At 41.5% G+C, this 20,245-nt stretch overlaps 1 protein-coding gene across 1 annotated transcript in view; it reads left to right on the plus strand.

Moving 5' to 3' along the window:
* Window positions 1-20,245, plus strand: part of megf10 (multiple EGF-like-domains 10) — a 48,951-nt gene that overhangs the window by 19,646 nt on the left and 9,060 nt on the right. The window contains exons 6-17 of the mRNA XM_035184097.2: window positions 8,996-9,242; window positions 10,017-10,137; window positions 10,457-10,593; window positions 13,288-13,500; window positions 15,463-15,637; window positions 16,448-16,568; window positions 16,830-16,993; window positions 17,200-17,302; window positions 18,519-18,665; window positions 18,884-19,018; window positions 19,797-19,925; window positions 20,090-20,218. Coding sequence (XP_035039988.1) covers window positions 8,996-9,242; window positions 10,017-10,137; window positions 10,457-10,593; window positions 13,288-13,500; window positions 15,463-15,637; window positions 16,448-16,568; window positions 16,830-16,993; window positions 17,200-17,302; window positions 18,519-18,665; window positions 18,884-19,018; window positions 19,797-19,925; window positions 20,090-20,218 — 1,821 coding nt within the window. The remainder of the gene's footprint in view (window positions 1-8,995; window positions 9,243-10,016; window positions 10,138-10,456; window positions 10,594-13,287; window positions 13,501-15,462; window positions 15,638-16,447; window positions 16,569-16,829; window positions 16,994-17,199; window positions 17,303-18,518; window positions 18,666-18,883; window positions 19,019-19,796; window positions 19,926-20,089; window positions 20,219-20,245) is intronic.

The raw sequence follows: 20,245 nt of genomic DNA on the forward strand, positions 1-20,245 counted from the left end.
GGTCATCGGCCGTTTTCTGGTTCAGTTGCTGAGTAATTGTTTTTCTTGGGATGTCACCTCCTCCCATACGTCGTTTCAGTATTGCTCGGACTCAGTTTTATTTGTCAGCTCCTGATTGACTTGTTCCAGTAGCTTGTCCCAACAACTCACTTGAGCCTGCCCTGAGCAGGATTTGAACCTCCCTGATCTGCTGTTTCAAAGGCAACAATACCACTGTGCCATATAATATCACCATCTCAATCCAGATTCCTTCAACAACAGCTACTACTAGTATGATGAGATTCGGCGAGTTTTCCTGTAGCCATGTCTAAATCACATGAATAAGTCACAGAACACAGCACTGATGGAACTCCATACAATTCTCATCCATTCAGTGATCTGACTGTGCCCGTGATGACAAAAGTGTCATGTCTCCTCTTCTCCTCTCATCACTTTTCATTGTCTGGTTGTGCCCTTCTCATTTCTGTGAAGATGTTGGTTGCATTTTGGGAAATGTAGGAGCCAGTGTTTATTGAGCTTGGCCCATACCAGGATCTAAAAGCTAACATACATATCCACCTCTGTTGCTTTGGTGTGGATCGTTCTATTTTAAACTTTCTCTTTTGGCCCTTTCCCAAAGACACGGTGCTGATGTTGTTGCCAAAAAGCCCAGCTCCACAGAATTGCTGTAACAAAAGTTGCAGTCGCTGTAGTCACTAGCTCTGCGAGAGGCTGTTCCCCCTTATTTAGAGAGGAAATGATCAAAAACAGCAGCTGTGACTGATAATATGAATATGAATATATAATAATATTATCTGTTGGTCTGACCGTACCTGAGTAAGAGTGGAGTGTAAAAAACACAGCCGTCAGGTCGGATACCTTCTACCTCTTATAGCTCCAGTGAGCCGAGAACAACGGCCAATCGGACAGCGTTTTGGAAATCCCTGTGTTTTGAACAATGAAGATGACCTAGAACTTTCTCTCAGCTGAGAATTCAAACTATAGTGTAAAGTGACCACGTGTAAATACACAGACTGACCAACTGTCAGAAGGAGATGGAATTCATCACATCCTCTTTGGAGAGAAATAAACACAGAGAACCTTTTTCCAATTTATTAATCATCACATTTGAAATACAAAATCAGGCTCACATGAAATCCTTTAACAGCAACACACTGCCAGTGGTTGTGTAATAAGTGAATATTAGGTATTCACACAATCATATACAACTGTACATAATTATTTATAATACATAGCACCTGCACCATACTGCTGAAAGATGTATTTATGGATACCCTGGTTTCCTGAACGCGTAAAAAATTTCATCTTTGCACTTATTAAATGAGTCTTTTCCTCTGAACAGAAATATCCCATTGGAGATCATATGCTCAACATAATGTCATCAGTGTAATTTCATCAGTTTTCATCAATTTGTGTTTAGTGCTTGAAGCACCAGTTGTTTTGTTTACATCCAACTTGCAGACAGTGTCCAGTCAGTGTCTGTGGGAGGTTATTTTTGTTTCTACTTATGAGCCTGTGAATCTGTCTCCATGCAAGTCTATAAGCTGATATGCATGAGGAGCCCACAGGGTGTGCCCCCGCTGTCTTCAGTTTCAGCCTGTAATAAAGAAGCTTATTGTTGTGTATTGGCCCCAGGGTTCTCCTGGGCCCCAGTAAACCCAGCCAGTCTGTCTGCTCTCACACGCTTCTAAAAAAATATCTCTTGTCACAGAACTTAAAGGAAGTATGGATGACTTGCAAATATAAATCTAAATCGTGGAAATAAGATGATTGATTTTGGAACCATGTTTTCCTGTCTATTAAGCAACGAGCAAAACTGGTTGATAAAAGTTTGGTTAAGGAGAAATTTAAGAGACAACGGATGAGAAGACAAAAAAAAAAAGAATCTCACTTTATATTTTTTCAAGATTTTCCAAGCATTCAATTCAGATATCTGTTAAACTGAACTGTAAACATGTTGAACTATCATCCTTTTGCACCTATTAACCTTACTCTGTTATTCTAACCCAGCCACTACTCACATGCATTGCCCCTAAACCAAGTCTCTACAGTCCCCGCCCCTTCTCTACAGGCCATGTCCTGCTACTGTGTGCTCAACATAATATTTCTGAGCAGCTGTGCTGTGACAAGAAGCTCTGCAGACACCACTCATGGCTGGACAACTACTTATCTTGTACTTTGATTCACAGGGGTTATCACTGTAGTGTTTTAATAAAAGGACGTTAGAGTTCATTCAAAATGAATGTTGCTTTGAACACTTCACTGGAGTTTCAGTGGCTCAAACCTCTAAATCCAATCGGTTTTTGATAACATTAATGGTTTTTTTTAAAAGCTCACAAAAATATACGTTTTTTTTTTTTTTTGAAGCTCACATAATTTCCAAAAACAGATGGCCACTGTAGTTTTTATGTCATGTTGATCATGACCTGTGGGGGATGTTCTCAGTCCACTACGAGATACCAGGTTCACTGGCACTGAACCTTTAGTTATGTAATATTTGTGATATTTATATTTTGTTTCTTTAGGTGATAAAAAGGCCAGTGTGAATTTTCAGTATGTATAGTGTAGTATTTATAGTATTAGTATTAAGTAGTCGTAGTATCAATAGTATTCAGTATAAATGATTGAACTTTCGACACTAAATGGTTGATTAAGTGGAGACCTGTTTTTGTGAAATCACATTTCTGTGATAAAGCAGCAAATATGTTCTCTTGACTCACATGAGTCGCCAACAGCATTCAGCCACTGTTCATTCACGACCCCCTCCAGAAACTGAGGTCTAATAACCAGATAAGACTCTGATGCATGGACTGTGTTTTACAGGTCAGTGAGCTTCAACAATATGTCTGAGGATCAATTTGGGGAACAAGAACAGGAAATGGCAGGAGGTTGTGTTCACTGGTGAGCAGGAATAATAGGAGGAGAAAACTGTGTGGTAGCAAATAACCGGAGGCGCTGGAGCTCGTGATTAAAAGTACACATGACAACAGCACAAGATGCTCAGGAGGCCTCAAGTTCAGCTGTGGGAATATACTGAGAAACAGCATGTACTGTATATGCTACAGTCCATGTGTAGGATCCTCTTTTTCTTGTTTTTTTATATACAGTACTTCACTTTGTGTCCTGTTATTAATGGATCCTGGATTTAATTCAACTCAAGTCACACAAATCCTCTCCAATAAACCACATTTTATTTTTCCTGGAAGTTTCCGGCTTCTTGGTCTCCGTACTTAGTCGTGTTTATGTCACCAGCTTCTCTTCCCTCACCTCAGACGAGTGTTGAAGTGAGATTCGATTACAAGGTGGCACTGGAGACACACTGTCTACTCTTGATCGGATCAACCCTGTCACATGTTAATTCTGTATGAACAGGTTCTTAGGCTACGTCCACGTACACTATTACCTTTGAGTTTATTAAAACACATTTTCTGCTTTGTCTATGCCCGGCGTCAATAGTCACCCATCTTCACCCCTGATTGGTTCTTATCAGTTACAACGTGACTTACCAGTGAAGGCCAAGCGTAACTGTAAACAGCTCCACCTTGTTGTCTGTCCCTGCTCTTACTTTTCACCATTGCTGTTCCTCATTCGTAGTTTTGTTCTGTAACTAAGCAACCAACTGCAGAGAAGAGAATCTGCTTCCTGTTTTCGGTCTTTTGTTTCCAGGTGTGTCAGTGTGGACTGATAGAACAAACTAAAGCTAAAAGGTTTGTCTGGATTTTAATCGCAAAAACGTATTCACGTGGACAAAGCCTCAGTTTCCACCTCTGTGCTCCTCTTACTAAAAAGTGAGAGTGTATACATTCAAACATAATGTATCTCAAATCAATAATGAGTTGAGAGATAATAATCTCGACATGACTATGAGTTAGTTTTAGATTTTACAGAAACACATAAGACATTATACAAGACAGGATGAATAATTCTAACCAGGAATAATCAATTGGTCTTGATGTGTAAAACGATGTGTCTCTTAATTTAGTGTGTGTGTGTGTCTCAATGGAAAGACAAAGAGTGACATTTAAATAAGCAAACAAATGAAAAGCAGTGTGTGTTCTGTGTCTTTACACATATATAGACACCGTACTATATGTGTAAAGACATTGCTGAATGGAGTGTTGATTTTATTGTAACATGATGATAAAACTCTGGAGGATACACATTCCCCTTCAGCATGGGAAAGTGGAAGAATGCTACAGATGTTTTTTCTCACTGAGAATCCTCCGTATCAGTGTGAAAGGCGTTTTCTGTTCCCATGAGTGCACCATGCCTGGTAGACTGGGTAATCACTAAATAGATGGAAAAACATTCCGGCCCCAATCCCTCCTTAGTGAAGAGAGTGAGAGCTGAGCCAACCATCAGCAGCTCAGGTTACCGGCTCAAGACTTTGTGTTACTTTTGGGTTGAAGTGTTTTATGACTTGTTGTGTCTGCATTTCCTCAAATTAAGATGCATGGATGATGAATTTTTGCTCTCAATCAAGTTTTGTTCAGATATCGACACGTGAACTGTTGGCGAACATTAGGAAGTCTAAGGATTCAAAAAAGAAGAAAAAAAACATGAGATCCTTTGTAAGACGGAGTTGCATCCAGCCTTGTGACCAAACCCTGGCACAGTGCAGTCTTTTTTGTTCACAACCGTGTTGAATAGGCCAGTGAAAGGGAACAGTCTGTTCTCCAGCGAGTGGATGAGGAGCCCCAAGCTCCTGGAGTCTGGCCTTTCTTCGATCTAGGTCAGGTTTCACAAAGGTACCGGGATGGCCGAGTTGAATGCAGGAAGGGTTTTACATGTGCATTTTAGTATTTCTAATCTCCACCTCCCCTTTATTCCCCACCCAACCCCCATCTTTCCTCACAACTGTTTGTCACACAGGACCAGACTGCCTGAGGAAAAGGAAGTATGCACTTTTATCAGGGCAAGGAGAAGTAGGCTAATGCAGGAGGAATAAAAGGAGCCTGTTAATCACTTGAACAACCTCAGAATGGTGGAATGGTTGGAGATGGCTGTGTTACTTTGCATGCTGGGCACATAAACACCAGACTGTGTGGGTGCAGTAGAAGAGTGGAGCCCAGCTCAAAGAAAATATGTTTTCATTTAAATAAACAGTTGGTGTAATAATTGTGGCCTACAACACTAATCTAGATGACCAAAACCAAAATAGACAAATATTAATTTGAGCCCCTTAAAATACAGTTTTAGTTTGGAAACTCGACTAGCAGCTGTGGATGCAAAGTGTTGCCAACTCCTCCTGCTACTTTTCGCCAGTGCTGTTCCTTGTTCATAATATTTTCTGTAACGAACCAACCAACTGCAGGAGAAGATATAATCTGCTTCCTGTTTACACCGGTACATGCATGACCGGTGTACGAATGGTCATGTGATATGTGTTTTCAGGTGTGCTAGTGTGGACGGAGATTACTTCTGATACAGAGCTAAAATGCTCATCTAAACACAGATTGTTTTCATTTAAAAACAAGAACATATTAGAGTGGAAACCTCCTCCGATTCCACCTCTGTGCTCTTATCACCGCATCTCAGTGCAGCTCTCAATACTATAGATTATAATATACCTGAAATCCTAACTCATGCCTTGGTTTCATGGAGACTTGATTATTGTAGGTAATGTCTTTTCTGACCCGCCACATAGTCTTTTAAAAGGTCAAGACCATGGACGGTGCTTCATGATGCTGTGCTGAGAATTTTGACTAAATCCAGAATCCATATTTTTTCACATGACACCAAATTTTGCATGTCAGATTCTATATTAAGGTGCTCTTAATGACATTTTAATGACACAGAATTCTAAATGGGCATACCTCTCTAAAGTCTTAAACTATAAATTCAATACTGTGCTCTGAGTTCTCAGAGAACAGGGGTCCTGTCTGACCTCTGAGTGAAACAGAAGTCTGCTGGCTGCAGGGCCTTTCCCTACTGCGCCCCTTCCTCTGCTATAGCTCCCTACCGAAATCCGACTGCCTCCTCTGAGGCATTTAAATCCAAACTTAAAACTCATCTTTATGCGTTAACTTTGAATTAGCACCTTATTCTTGTTTTATTACAAGCTTTATTACCTCTTACTATTCTACCACAGGCACGTCTGTCTCACCTTGGTCCCTATGCCTGGTTCTGCTAATGGGGGACTGTTAGGCCCTGTTCATAAATAATACATCCACCTCCATATATCAGAACACAAGTGAGCAGCTCTGTCAGTTAACAACTGCACTTAGAAATGTCCACTTGTGATCACTCAGGACAGATATGTGTCAGTGCCAGAGACAGCCAGTAGCTGATGGCATTATGTTTACAGGTTGTCACTTCACAAAACACCTTTTTACCCGGTGAACATGTTATATTTTGACATCACCATATAGGCTACTTTTCTCCAAGTGACGAGATCAAATATTTGCAGTTTTGTAATCACTTTAAGACTCAATCATTGAGTTACACATAGAAAAAGATTCCACCTTAAATGTCGCTGGTGGCTTGCCTCTAAACAGCACAGTGAATTAAATAATCATTTTTCAATGGCATTAACATGAACTATTAAAGGTGAAAATGCAGCAAAACATTGTTTCATTCATCATCCTCTTCTCACAGTTTCTTTATTTGTGTTGCATTTATAAAGAAACACTATAAAGCCTGTTAAACTTGGACAGCTTGCATCACATTGTTGCTGAGAATTAAAACTAGTTTAGCTAAGTTTTCACAGTCTAACTTATTAGATGAGCCTGACCGCTGCTACACTGCAGCTTCAACCTGTGTTTCTTAATATCACACTTATAACAGCCTACTGCATCACATGGTCTAGTACTGAGTTAAATGTTTGTCTGACTACTGCGTAACATTCACAACATGGTCTAAATCACTGACTGATCAGCTTTGTTGGGACTCTAGATCTCCATGGACCTCAAAAACCTTTATTTCACACATATTACAAAACATATATTTGTTAAATGTACTGTATGTACTGCATGTATGAGACTGCAGCTCATTTTGCCCCAGGACCCCTCTTCCCTGGAAGTCATGTGTCTTTCTTCAAGAATATTCATGACTGAACTCAAGAGAACTGTGTTAAGTTATATTGTAAAGATTATAAAACCATGCCTTTAAATTAAATTACTTTTCTATTTCATTGGAAAATGTATAAACATTCTATTCTCTTCAAATATGAAGCCCTTATGTTTCGTTTACTGTCTTTATATGTAATATTTGGTTAAAAGGCAATTTAATATGTCACTACTACATTAATTCAGTATTTTTTACATGGATTCTCTACTGCTGTAGTTCATGAGAGAGTCTGCAGTATATTCTCTGCACTACACAAAGAGAAAGAAAAGGAAAGACACATGTAACCACAAGATACTGGGACAGTTCACACAAATGTTTGCATTCTATTCTTTATATTCTGTGTCCAGTCACAGCCTCAGGAGTCAAGACAGCTGTTTTTTAAATGATTATTTAACAGATACATAATTTGATCAGGATCAGAGGTGAAGCTTTGTCGTGAACCAAAAGATGAGGCTCCAGATGAAAAAAAGAAACTTCAGACTGAGGATTGTCAGGTGACCGAAACCCCCCTGCAACTGGTTCGGCACTTCCTGCAGAAAAATACCGTAGTTTTCAGATGATTCTTGACCTTGGAAACTGTAGTCTAATGCAGAAAAGTTATAAGTTATTGGAAGCTCCATCTGCATGAACCTTCACAAACCCTCAAACTAGTTAAATGTGGAAGATGATACATGAAAATGATTATTTAAACTCTAAAAGTCCATCACAGCCAACTCACGTGTGTTCAGTCCTAATATTTGGCATCGAGGCTCTGACCACATCACTCTCACAAGGAAACACCAAACTCAGCACAGCAGGGAGTGACGATAATAACTTTCCCAGTGGGACATATTCTCAAAGCCAACAGGCGGGTGCTGGGTGGAGGTGGGTCATTTAGAACGAGTGCAAATCATTGAACAGAGCGCTGACGGCATCAGTTCACCACCATGATTAAAAGGGGGTTTTATATGTTGCAGTGAGATGTGTTTGTCCTGTTACTTGAACACAAATTGAGTCTGTTGTGTTTATTTTTGGACAGAAATGATTAATTATCGCTAAACCTGCTAAACTAATAGCTGACTGTGATGGTATACAGTAGTATACACAGTGTTTTTTATGAAGTCAATGGTCTTTTTCCTAGTGAAAAATCTCACTTGCCCATGAACTTAATATAAACCTCCATGACGCACAGTGCCATAATTACAGGTCTGGTAGTCACTGTAAACCTCCCTGACTCTCTCCTGTTTTGTCCCCAGTCATTACCAGACGCTGAGAGGGCAACAGTCTCTCGATGTGTCCCTCATCAAGATGAAAGACATCTAGAATAAACATGTGGTCCAACACATTGTCAGGTTCATCATGTGGCTAGGGCTTCCATTGCAAGTTGTGATTGGAAAGCCAGATGGATGTTAGAAATCATTCTTGTGTATGAGGTATGGTCTCATTAGGGATGGAAATCCAACTGCCAAAGGTTAATGAGGTGGGGTTAGGTTATGGGCTGCTTGTAGAATCGGATGGCTTTCATGACAGTGATTAGAGCAGGCTTTGGTTTCAGCCCTAAGAATCACTTCAAGTGGTTGACTTTACTTAATTGTGTGGTGGGACACAAGTCCCCAGAAAATCTCTATTTTGGTTCAGGCTGCGTTTTGGCTTTACGTACACAATGTGTTATGACCCCATTCACTTGCTGTACGTTGATGTGTTAACGACTTATTTTCCAGTGGATAAAATAGCAAATTTTCTCTTCAACCTACACTCAATAACCCATAATGGCAAGGTGAAAAATGAAAAGATATATACTTGAAAACTTTTATTTAAAAAGGTGACCCTTTGCTCTGGCTGCATATCGTGCATGTCAGGTTCATCCTGTTGGATTCACTTATCCGTGAGATGTGTCTAGAACTTGACCCGAGTCCACTTGTGTCCAATCTTGCTTTTTGATTTTCAGCTTGTGACAGTAACCACTGGGGACCCCACTGCAGTAACAGATGTCAGTGCCAGAACGGAGCGCTGTGTAACCCCATCACTGGAGCCTGTATCTGCACTCCCGGATACAGAGGCTGGCGCTGTGAGACCCAGTGTGAAATGGGTACCTACGGAAACGGGTGCCAACAGAAATGTCAATGCCAGAATGGTGCTGCCTGTCACCATGTGACTGGAGAATGCAGGTGCACACCAGGATACACTGGAGCTTTGTAAGTTGAAGAGAATGTGTGAGCATCTGTTTGGTGTTTCTAGTCTCGGATAGTGGCACCAAAGTAAAAGCCAGTGTCTTCAGTGTTATGCTTTCAATAAGGTGACGTAAGAAATATAGGATCAACTAGCACAGAAAACAAACACATCTGAAATAATGGATTTTTAAAGTCAGTCAAGTTTTGTTTTTTCTGATGATGAAGACACTACTATGACCTTGTGATTTAGACAAAAACACACACACACTCCATTAGCTTATTATTATCCCCCCTGAAAAAGTCTCTCATGACTTTAAAATCGTATTTATATAACTCAACACTGTGACTGGAATCTATGAATATGCTAACTTGGCCTTGCCCATGCTCACCTACATCTACTGAGCCCCACCCACAGATTGACATGATTGGTTTCTTAGGTTTGTGACATCACAAACCCTGCCTGCCTGAATCCATTTTTTTCAGATGGGCATTTGTTTACTGCAGTGTTAAGGTGGAAATACTCAGGTTTAAAAACTTACCATACTGTCAGAATGTTTGTGCTGCCACTACTGTCACTTGCCCTTACTCTTGTTGAGGGTTAAGGGCAGAGGATGTCACACCTTGTTAAAGCCCTATAGAACAAATTGTGATTCGTGAATATGGGCTATACAAATAAAATTTGATTGATTGATTGATTTTGTTTGTCACTCTAACTGAAATTCAACAAACAAACAATATTCTCCCACATGACCTTGACACACACATATTAACTGGAGGTTGTTTCCTTTCTCTTCATAGCTGTGAAGACCTCTGTCCTCCAGGTAAACATGGGCCGCAGTGTGAGGAGAGGTGTCCTTGTCAGAATGGTGGAGTGTGTCATCATGTGACTGGAGAGTGCTCCTGTCCTGCAGGATGGATGGTACACACCCCTAATTGTTTCTGTAAACTCATGAGAAGAATGGCTTATTGCCATTCACACTCACATTTAGTGTTTTGGGCAAAATACAAACAGTACGTTGCATCAGCAAAATCACTGTATTAATAAACAATAAATAGTTTTAACAATAATGTGAAACAGAGAAGCTGTAACAATTATTATTAAGATTATGAATCTTTCCCTCACCAGTCACACACAGCAGCAGGCCTAGAAGTCATGAGGGTATTTTTACAGTTTGAGGAGAAAAAGCTGCTCACATGATTAACAGCTTCGATTCTGTATGTATGTTCCTGTTGTGTAGGGTACTGTGTGCGGCCAGCCATGTCCAGAGGGGAGATTTGGACAGAACTGCTCCCAGGAATGTCAGTGTCACAACAACGGCTTTTGTGTGTTGTCCACTGGACAGTGTCTTTGCACCCCTGGATACACAGGAGAACGGTAAGAGCAACTTTTACAGTAATGTAGCATCCCTGCGGTAACAGCAGCAGCTTCTGGTAAAATCACTATCCCTCAGGTGCTTAACCTGGATTTTGTGAAATTAGCACAAATCAAACCTGTATCCTGTTTCACACAGTATCCAGTACTTATATGTTGTGAGGTCATTATTTTGACAGGTTTTGTCCATTTATTTACATACTGCAAAATGTGTCTGCACAGATCACCTGACATGTCTTACCTTTGTGGAGTTTTTAGACCCTTCATTGGTTCTGATCCACAAAAAGATTTTATTTTTATTGCCCAAAAAGATAAAATAGCTTGTCACCAGTAGGTTAAGACTCATCAGCCTTCAATAAACAGGTGGAAGCTAAGGTCCTTGGAATTTCGACAGTGAAAATTCTTGGGATTAGGCTGGGATTCATTGCAGTTTTTAGGGAACATAAGAACTCCCTTAAGTAGTGATGCTTAATAGAGACATAAATGATGTCGGACCCTGTTGCCCCTGCTAAACTCTGTAGCTCAGGGAGATTCAAGTCTGAAATTCGACCCCTAAAGTACAGAAGAAGTGTTTCATCCCACTGGACCAGATTATGACATGGTGAAAAGTCAAATTTACAAAATCCAAATTAAATTATCTGCGTGCGCTATAAACCTCCCCCACATCCCACAGAGAGAGGAGAGAAAACACAAGCAGGAAGCGTAGTCAGTATTTTCACAGACAAATCTCAGCAGAGCACCACACGGGGCTTCAGGCCCATATAATTAGCAATATCAGAGAGCATGCACCATATACTTAAGCAGACCAGTGACGAGACAGGAATAGCCTTTCCAAGTGCACTTTTATGACTAAATGAGGGTTTAAGAGAAGCTGAACATTATGGTATAGCACTGTTTGGTGCTGGGCCGGCCATGGCACACCCAAACCCACTGGAAACCATTAACAAGACGATAAAGGGAGAGGGTGGTGGGGCGGCTGGCACTGCTTATTGACAATGCTTTGCAGGAATGTAGATGACAGGATTTAATAAATGTTGAGACATGACTGATCAAATGTAAGAAACACCACACTGACTGTCAAGTTAAGTGGATCCCACGGCTGTCATTTCCTGAGTGGTAGCTGTTTGCCACATTAGCCGAGGCTCTGTGTTCCAACAAAGGCAGAACGAGCTGTGGATTCACCAGAGAGCCTGTTCACTGCAGCCAGTCGTGTGTTGGGGATTTACCTTCTGCTCCGCTCATGGCTGGATTGAATGGTGATGTACTGTAGATTAGTCTGTACAACTAACACTGCTCCAGGACAAAACACCGATTTATGATCAGTGTAGTATAGAATCAATAGGGTATTCTAACATGTGTACTCTCGTGTGAACTGCTTGTAGTACAGTGACCGTTAGCCACTGATTGTGAATTTTTTTGTCATTATTTTTTGCCTTCATATTCACACTTTTTAAAAAAATCAATTTGCATTTGGCACACCTTAGGGATGCATGACTCAGGGACTGTCTTATACAATTTTTGTATGTACTGTATATGTATATATATGTATGATCAAATGATAATACAGGCATACATTCATACATACATTTTGCATGAGCAATCAACAATCATATGTGAGTTTCAGTTCATGTCTTTACAGTTTAGGCCATAGTCCTCCCTTTTAACAGAGACAAATAACTTTGGAGCTGATTGTGAGGGATCCTTCTCCCAGGACAGACAGAGGTGTGATAGATGCTAAAATAAGAACATTCATGAGAAAAGACAGCATCTAAGAGGTGTGTCAATGTTTAAAGTATTTATGCAAAAGAAAATGTCTGACAGAGATGAAGGGAGCAGTAGTGACAATTGTAATGATAGCGGTATTGTCAATAATAGTAATTTATATGAGTTGACATATTGTATATCATAATCCACGATCACGATCCACAATCCTGGGTCTGAAATGATAAAGTACAAGCTGAAAGCTCTGGCTCCTACTCTACTTTTACTTCTACTGAATTCTGGGAGCACAGTGCTGTAGTGGGGCGATGTGGTGCTATGAGCTCTTCCAGGTATGATGCCATATAATTATGGGCCTTTTCAAACAAAAACATTTAATACTAATCTATGTTAATTTATGTTACTGAATATTTATGTTGTTGTGTTTTTTCTGCTACTATGTTTTTTGAAACGAATGTGTTATTTATTATTTACTAAACTAAACTAAGCTAAGCTTTCTAAGTGAGAAGGAGAATTTTGAATTCTCTTTTAAATTGAACAGAAACTCAGTGAAGCTGATACAGGAGAAATGTGGTCTCTTTTCCTGGTTCTTGTCAGCACACGTGCTGCAGCATTTTGGTCAAGCTGCAGAGTTTTAAAGACTTACTGGTGGAGCCTGATAATAGGGAATTACAATAATTAAGTCTGGACATAACAAAGGCGTAGATGCTGCATTGAATTACTTAAAAACTACAACATTTAGCTTAAAAGTTTAGCATCAAATCACATTTTTTCATCGTAAATAATCTCTGGTAAACATTTTATAGACATGTTTAATATGACTGTCAGCATACTTCGATCTTTATGAAAAGACTTTTCTTAGGAGAAACAATTGTAATAACAGGAACAACATAAGCAGGTATTTGATTAAGGTTTGTGATGAAGCCTTCACATTTTCTAATCCACGATGGATACTGCTCTGCCTTCTGGTTTAAACAGGTGCCAAGACGAGTGTCCTGTTGGAACTTATGGTGCTAGCTGCGCAAAGACCTGTCGCTGTAAGAACAACAGCAAGTGCTACCACACCAACGGAATGTGCCTGTGTGAGCCAGGGTACACAGGCGAGATCTGTGATGTGCGACTGTGTCCTGAAGCGCACTACGGCCTCCGGTGTGACAGGAAGTGTCCGTGCTACCCCCAGAACACACAAAGGTATGCAGGGAATAGTGTTCACACTTTGTTCTAAATGTAGTTCATAGGGGGTTTTGTATTATTTCCATTCAAACATATTGAAAAAGACAAAAGAAAGTCTTCACAAGCCTTCGTCCGTTTGTTAGTGTGATCTTTGTTCCTTTAGACAGCAGACTGTGAGCCAGTACTCAGTCAGATCTGTTAGGCTGGCACAGCTGGTCAGGCTGCATGTGTCCGGCCAGAGAACAGCTGATCTGCTGATCATCAATGGGACTGCTGTGTCACACAGACCAGCTGTCAGTCAAACACAGCCACATTCCACCTGTCGCACTGCTGATAACCCCCACTCTGCTGGCATGGAGGGAAAACCTCCTGGAGACCTCCAGTCACATCCAATCAGCTTCTACACCGTTACAGTTCTGTTACTCAGAAAAAACTTGACAAACTGAAACATCTGGGTCCCAGTTTGACTCAGATTTAATTCACTGAAAAGATTTTTCTCTTACTCTCTCTGACTTTACCTATGGTCTGCAAAAGTAGGTACACTACAGGTAGAGCATAAGAAACACGAGGCAGCAAATGTGTTTCATTGTAGGATAACTTTGGGGCATAATTTCCCATGTTGTTGTGATGTTAAAATGATTGACAGGGACAACATACATTTTGCATACATGCTTTTTAAATGTCCATGCATAATTTGTACACGATAACGAATGTGCAATCCCTCTACAATCATAGAGGGATTGCACATTCGTTATCCAAATGTGGGTTTCATTACTGTACACTTTACACCATAGTCTGTGCTTCATAGTACTGTCAAACACTAATAACAATCTGTGGAAAAAACAAGCACCTTATTGGACGTACTTTGGCAACTGCCCTGTTGTTTACATTGCAGCACGGTAACACTGTCGTACTATTCCTGCTTAATGCTGCACCCAGAAAGGTGGGGAAATAAGGCCCCATCTGAGTTCTCTTTTGAACCTCCACTGGTATCTACCTATTCTCAGAGAACATGGAGTCTTTGGGTTTGGTGACTGGCTACTCTCTGGAATGCCAAAGCAATAAGGGATTGAAAACAGGGTTAAACAGGGTTTAAGTGGCATATGAGGTGACAGGTTAAATGTTGAATCTCTCATCAGCTGATTGTCAGGTGGAAGGGATGCTGCGGTGAACTTAAATCTTTCCAGTTTTTAAGTACAATACCTTTTTCTGATGTCATTCAATAGCTTTATTTGTTGGTATTGTTCTTTACAGTGCCGCTTTGTTTATCTTCCACAGAAACCCATTGGTTCATTTTAATTGATTCAATTAAAATGAAGTGAAACCCTGTCCACACGGCACACATGAGCACCGTGCCAGTCAGGTGCACCCTTTGAAGTTTGGAGAAACTGAATTTTAGATGTGGTTGAATAATGTGTTTTATGAAAAGATTCTTTTTAAGCACACTAAACCTCCTGAGGCATGGCAGACCAGCAGTGATTCACTGATTGTTTTCAGACATGCACTGAACTCCGAACTCTCTCCGCAGGGTCTGTATGTGTGAACGTAAATGTCAGCGTGAGAGCCTTCTGAGTTTCTGCTGACTTTCTCTATGTGGCCCCCCAGTATAAAGTCAGCAGAAACTCTGGAGGAGTCGATGTGAGAACACAGATCCTCTGCAGGTTTCACCACGAGCTAGTGGGGGTGTTGAAGGGCGCTTCTAACACGCAACAGATGCAAAAATGAACACAAATTAAAAGATTTAAATCTCTCTAGACGAAACAGCGGTGTCATACACACAGAAGACAGCAACAGAGATGTCAAGTGAATTTGTGGAGATAAGAGCTAAGACTGGTGTCGATGGGCTGTAAACAAACATCTGAAAACGACTTTACTGCTACGTAGGAACAATACATTTTCAGAAGGAGCAGTATGAGCACCACTAAACAAGCAAAGTACAAACACAATCTGTAATGGTATGTTCCTCTCTCTTGTCCCCAGCTGCCACCCGATGTCAGGGGAGTGTACATGTCAGCCTGGCTGGTCCGGCCTCTACTGCAACGAGACGTGCACCCCTGGATTTTATGGCGTGTCCTGCCAGCAGGTGTGCCAGTGTCAGAATGGTGCCGACTGCCACGGTGTGAGCGGACAGTGTATCTGTGCTCCAGGCTTCACGGTAAACTGTCCTCTAACATTTCAGGAAGTGAATGAATGCTTTAGGTCACAGATGACGTTTATTTATTTGGCTTATGCAGTGCAGCATGTGGCAGTCGGTGGCTTCATCTCCTCTCTGCCACTTTATACTTTATGAAGGGAAAATACACAAAATGTTTCTTTTTAAAATGACAGTTTGACAGTCAATGTTCCATTTGCTCATTCAGGGCAGCTTGAAGGTGCTGTCACTCAGAATATGGCTCTTTAGTCACATCTAGTGGCGGCAGTTAGACATTATAGCGATTTCAGCAAATGTTGTTTTTCTTCTATCCCTTTTTTTCTTTTGGGGTTTTCTAGCAGGCATGAATCAACTAAATGTTTTAACTGGGCACACATTAGACACTACTTCCATTAGATACACAGATATGGGGAGAAAAGCAGGTAAACTGTACACAACCGTCATAAAGGAGGATTTACTGCAGGGGTGTTGCATTAGAGTTAGCTAGGTCAGTGTAATATGTATGTATATTTCATGTGACCTGCATGCTCTGAGCTATGATGTCAGTCATACATACATACATACATACATACATACATACATACATACATACATACATACATACATACATACATACATACATACATACATACATACACAATGTGCAATGAGGAAGAAGAGATGTAGAAAAGGCAGCTTTGATACTCTTATGGGTGGAATGCAGCAGATGAGTGATCACGTGTCTTCGGTGCTGTTGACGGCCGAGCTGTGTGTTTGAAGAATGAATGGTATCGCCGCAGTCGGCTGTAACCATGTGTCCGCTGACCTCCTCAGGGTCCCAACTGCTCGATCCCGTGCCCAGCAGGGACACACGGAGCGAACTGCTCCTCCAGCTGTAACTGTAAGAACCGAGCTCAGTGTTCTCCTGTGGACGGATCGTGCTCCTGCAAACCAGGTGAGGAGAGAGCTGAACCAGGAGGAAGAAGACAGCATATACAGGACATGTGAATGATATGAAATAAATATGTATGATATAAATCTGAATGTGAAATGAGTCAGTAGTGCATCATTTGACATTTATTCCAGGTTATTCTTTATTTCATTCCAGCAGTTATTATTATAAAAGTCAGTTTTCTTCTCACAACACGTGATAACTGTGTACAGTAATAGCCTTAGTGATTTTATTATCTCATCTTTCTTTTTCTCTATTAATCAGGGTGGCATGGGGTGGACTGCTCCATCAACTGTCCCAGTGGTACCTGGGGTCTGAGCTGTAACCTCACCTGTATGTGTGGGAATGGAGGATCATGCAACGCCCTGGATGGTCACTGTACCTGTGCTCCTGGCTGGAGAGGAAAGAAGTGTGAACTCCACTGTCAGGTGAGAGGAGATGGATTCTCCCACAGCTTTAAAAAAAAGAAATGGCACTTAGTTTAGTTCAGTTATGTTTTGTTGCTTTGCCCACATTTGAACAGGAGTGGAAGTAGAAGAGATGTGAAAAGCATGAAAACGTTCTCTGTGAAGGCTCAATTACTGCTGCTCATCATGTGATGTGTTACTGTGATGGGGCTCTTCCTCCTTCTCAGGATGGCAGCTATGGTCTTGACTGTAAAGAACATTGTGACTGCAGTCATGCCGATGGATGTCAGCACTCCTCTGGTCACTGCCGCTGTCTGGCTGGATGGACCGGTAAGACAGAATTACATGTCCACATTGCTGTTTTCTCTACGTATGTGCAGCGTGCCTAAAATATCAGTTATCATTGAGCCCTGCTCTCTTTGTGGTTCAGGTTTTTCTATCTATCTATTTATATCTTAAAAAATCTATTGTATCCAGCTGTTATGTGAATGAGGCTGAATGAGAGATCTTGGATTAGCAAAGATAATAATTTGAGCCTAGAGGACAGAGAGGATGTTCACACGTTTGACTTACTCTCTCCTACTGGCTGAAAGAGGTCTACGTTTTTTAAATAAAACTGAAAATTCAGCATTTCTGGGAATATACTTTCTGCTTTTTCAGAAGGACAGATAACTCTAATGTCAAGTGTTAAGTAGCGAGAAGAAATCAGGACATTGTTATTTACTAAAAGACTGGAAGGCTCTGTCCACTTACCAGTACGTCTAAATGATCATAAGCTTGCTGATGAACTAGTTTTATCTCATTTGAGTTGAGCACTGGAAATATTGCATTGTAAACAACAGCTGTGTGCAGAAGTACAGAAGTACCTGGCAGACATTATGCATGTGTACTGATTTATTACTACTCAGTGTTCAGGTATAGAGAGAATACAGTCAGTATACAGATATCTCAGTACACACTTTCAGGGTTTTTCCCCTGTCTTCATGGACAGCATGCTGGACTTCCTTAGAGAACATGCATACAGTCTCCTTGAAGAGGCCTTTGTCCCTGCTTCACTGGGCTCCTCCCTGCTTGGCCCCGTAGCTGGATCGAGAGCAGGTCATCCACTAACCAGAAGGTCTGCGCTTCGATTCCCATCTCCCCCATTGGCGAAAGTCTCCTTGGGCAAGATACTGAACCCCAAATTGCCCCTGATGGCCGCGCCGGCCGTGTGTGAATGATGTATGACAGAGAAAGAGCTGCACATAGATGGTTATCAAGACTAGAAAAGTGCTATATCCATTTAACTCAGAGACTTAACAGGAGAGCGGAGGGAGGAGAGTTGTAGATTGAAGGAGTGCACAGAAGAAAAAAGGGTCTGAGCCTTTACAGAATAGTCGTGTCCACAGAGGGATGTAACTGGATCAGAAGAGCCTTTTTAGTCAGAGCTCCATGTAGTACAATATAAATGTGTTCACTGCGTTTACATGTGTGTGTGTGTGTGTGTGTGTGTGTGTGTGTGTGTGTGTGTGTGTGTGTGTGTGTGTGTGTGTGTGTGTGTGTGTAGGTATCCACTGTGACAGTGTGTGTGCAGAGGGCCGCTGGGGCCCAAACTGCTCCCTCCCCTGCAACTGTAAGAATGGAGCTTCCTGCTCACCTGATGAAGGAACCTGTGAGTGTGCTCCAGGATACAGAGGCACCACCTGCCAGAGGAGTAAGTCCTACATCAGCACCACATACTGCTGCATCCTCACAGAAGACAAACGAGTTCATGTCAACTTCAGTAGTATTTCCATAGTTCTGTCTATTCTCTGCTATAGTTAATAATTGAGAACACAGTGACATCAGACCATCAGACATTCTGTAGACGAGGTTTTCAATATGGTGGACGTGTAGTCTGATGCCTTTGTGTTTCTCCTGGTTTGGCTGCAGTCTGCTCCCCTGGCTACTTTGGTCACCGCTGCAGTCAGACCTGTCCACAGTGTGTCCACAGTAACGGGCCGTGCCACCACATTACAGGACAGTGTGATTGTTTGCCGGGATTCAAGGGGGCACTGTGCAACGAGGGTGAGCATTGCACCACAGCACATTCACCAAGTTACCCCACAGAACAGTTTCGACTGTGTTATAAAGGCTTCAGGGTTCAGTCCACGTGGATTTCCAAGGGCTGATTCTAGTCAAAGCTCCCTGTTGCTATTGGTCCTGAAAATGCTGTTCCAGCGAAAATCCCTCAGGTTATGACGCTTTCTCAGAAAACAGCCAGAGCTTGAATGAAAATCCCTTGAATGGGACACACATCTGTGTCATCCAACCTGTACACAACTAGATCTCTCTGCAGGGTATACATGTTCTGATAATGTTTGTACAGAACTTGTGGTCATCTGATGGAACACGTTACCTAAAGGTTCAGTGTGTACGATCTAGGTGAAAGGGATCTACTGGCAGAAATTGAATATAATATAATCCTTGTGATGTTTTCACGAGTGTGTAATCATCTAAATTGTTTTTCTTTACCCTAGAATGAGCCCTTTTTCTTTAAATACTTTATATTTACATCAGGAGAGGGTTCTCTACGGAGGCCGCCATGTTATTTACAGTAGGCCAACTGAACACCTTTTGAGTTTTTATAACAACTGAAGTCTACCACAGGTTCTCTTTCCTGTTTGGAAGGGGGTGAGGTGAGGGGTATTCAGCTGCAACATGAAACTTCACCACTAGATTCTTCACAATTTAGCCTTTAACAAAGTTTGATAGCTTATCCCATGAGAAAGATCTTGACCCAATCAGCAACCACGATGGCAAAAACAATATAATGATAAACACCCCCCCCATGTCCTGTGAACAGTGTGTCCCAGAGGTCGCTTTGGGAAGAACTGTCTGGGGAGCTGCAGCTGCACCAACAACGGCACCTGTAACCCCATCGATGGTTCCTGTCAGTGTTACCCAGGATGGATCGGTAGTGACTGCTCCCAACGTGCGTATAATAGAATCATAAATAATCTACAATAGTGGTTCTGTTCTTTCATGTACTTGTTTCTTCATGAGACTGTATTCTGAAGAGAAATGGTATTTAAACGGGATATTTGGCTATGAACTGATCAAACTAAGCCTTAGCGTTGTGCGGTTTCTGCGTTGCAGCATGTCCGCCTGGTCAGTGGGGACCCAACTGCATCCACACATGTAATTGTCACAATGGAGCCTACTGCAGCGCATATGATGGAGAATGCAAGTGCACCCCAGGATGGACCGGCCTCTACTGCACACAGCGTCAGTCCCAGACACACTCACATACTG

This window comes from Hippoglossus stenolepis, chromosome 18 (assembly GCF_022539355.2).
Source record: "Hippoglossus stenolepis isolate QCI-W04-F060 chromosome 18, HSTE1.2, whole genome shotgun sequence".
In the NCBI taxonomy this organism is placed as follows: domain Eukaryota; kingdom Metazoa; phylum Chordata; class Actinopteri; order Pleuronectiformes; family Pleuronectidae; genus Hippoglossus; species Hippoglossus stenolepis.